A 1156-nucleotide genomic window follows, 5' to 3' on the forward strand; every position below is an offset into this window, starting at 1 on the left:
ATGGAAAACCAAACCAAGGTGCCAGAGTTCATTCTAGTGGGGTTCCCCAGTGCATGGTGGCTGAAGAACTTCCTCTTTGTCACCCTCTTGTTGACTTTTGTAATTACAGTGACTGTAAACCTTCTCCTTCTCATCCTGATGCTAAGTGACCACAGGCTTCACACACACATGTACTTCTTCCTGGGAAACTTGTCCTTCCTAGAGATTTTACTAACTATTACCATTGTCCCAAAGATGCTCTCAAGTATCCTTTCAGAAAGAAACATGATCTCATTTGCTGGTTGCATGACCCAGTCTTATTTCTACTTCTTACTGGGAACTACAGATTTTCTTCTCCTGGCTGTCATGTCCTTTGACCGCTACGAAGCCATCTGCAACCCACTGAGGTACAGCATCATCATGAACAACAAGGTCTGTACCAGGCTTGTCCTTGGCTCCTGGGTAGGAGGTTTTCTGAGTATCCTCTACCCAACTATATCACTAACGAGCTTGAATTTCTGTGGCCCCAACACTATAGATCACTTTTTCTGTGATAGCTGGCCACTCCTGAAGCTCTCCTGCTCTGATACACGACTGGTAGAGCTGCTGAACTTCATTATGTCCTCTGTTGTGCTGCTGGGTTCTCTGACCTTCACCACTGTCTCCTATACTTACATCATCTCCACCATCCTTAGGATCCCATCCTCCACAGAGAAGCAGAGAGCTTTCTCCACTTGCTCTTCCCACCTGACTGTGGTGGTTATTGTCTATGGCAGCACCATATTGGTCTATGTACAGCCATCCCACAAGCTTTCATCCCTTCCCAGTAAGCTGGCAAGTGTGCTGAGCTGTATTGTGACACCTCTCTTGAACCCCTTCATTTTCAGCTTAAGGAATGAGAAAGTGAAGGAGGTTTTCTGGGATGTCTTCAAAAAGCATAAACAGATATTTTTGTAGAGAGAGTGAAAGAAGTGCTAGAAAGGTGGGGAGATGGGACAGAATGTGTCATGTACTGATTATGATAAAGAAAAAGCCTAATCTATGTAATCCAAATTGACAAGGGTAAAATAGCTGTTTGGTAGGACTATGTGAAGCTTTGGTTGCTGATTCAATTCAGAGGAGATTCAGCCCAATTTAGTGGCTGAATCTCTGTATCCAAATCAAATTGGGAGACCAA

The 1156-nt window shown here is 44.2% G+C and overlaps 1 protein-coding gene across 1 annotated transcript; it reads left to right on the top strand.

Moving 5' to 3' along the window:
- LOC149862517 (olfactory receptor 6T1-like) lies at nt 1-936 on the top strand. The gene has a single exon (XM_090053963.1). The coding sequence runs from the start codon at nt 1-3 to the stop codon at nt 934-936; it is 936 nt and encodes a 311-aa protein (XP_089910089.1).
- Nucleotides 937-1156: the final 220 nt, after the last annotated feature.

This window comes from Crocodylus siamensis, chromosome 6 (genome assembly GCF_052110815.1).
Source record: "Crocodylus siamensis isolate JL-2025a chromosome 6, ASM5211081v1, whole genome shotgun sequence".
Classification (NCBI taxonomy): domain Eukaryota; kingdom Metazoa; phylum Chordata; order Crocodylia; family Crocodylidae; genus Crocodylus; species Crocodylus siamensis.

Coding starts and splice junctions, on each gene's coding strand:
- LOC149862517 (XM_090053963.1), top strand. CDS start 1: ATGGAAAACCAAACCAAGGTGCCAGAGTTCATTCTAGTGGGGTTCCCC.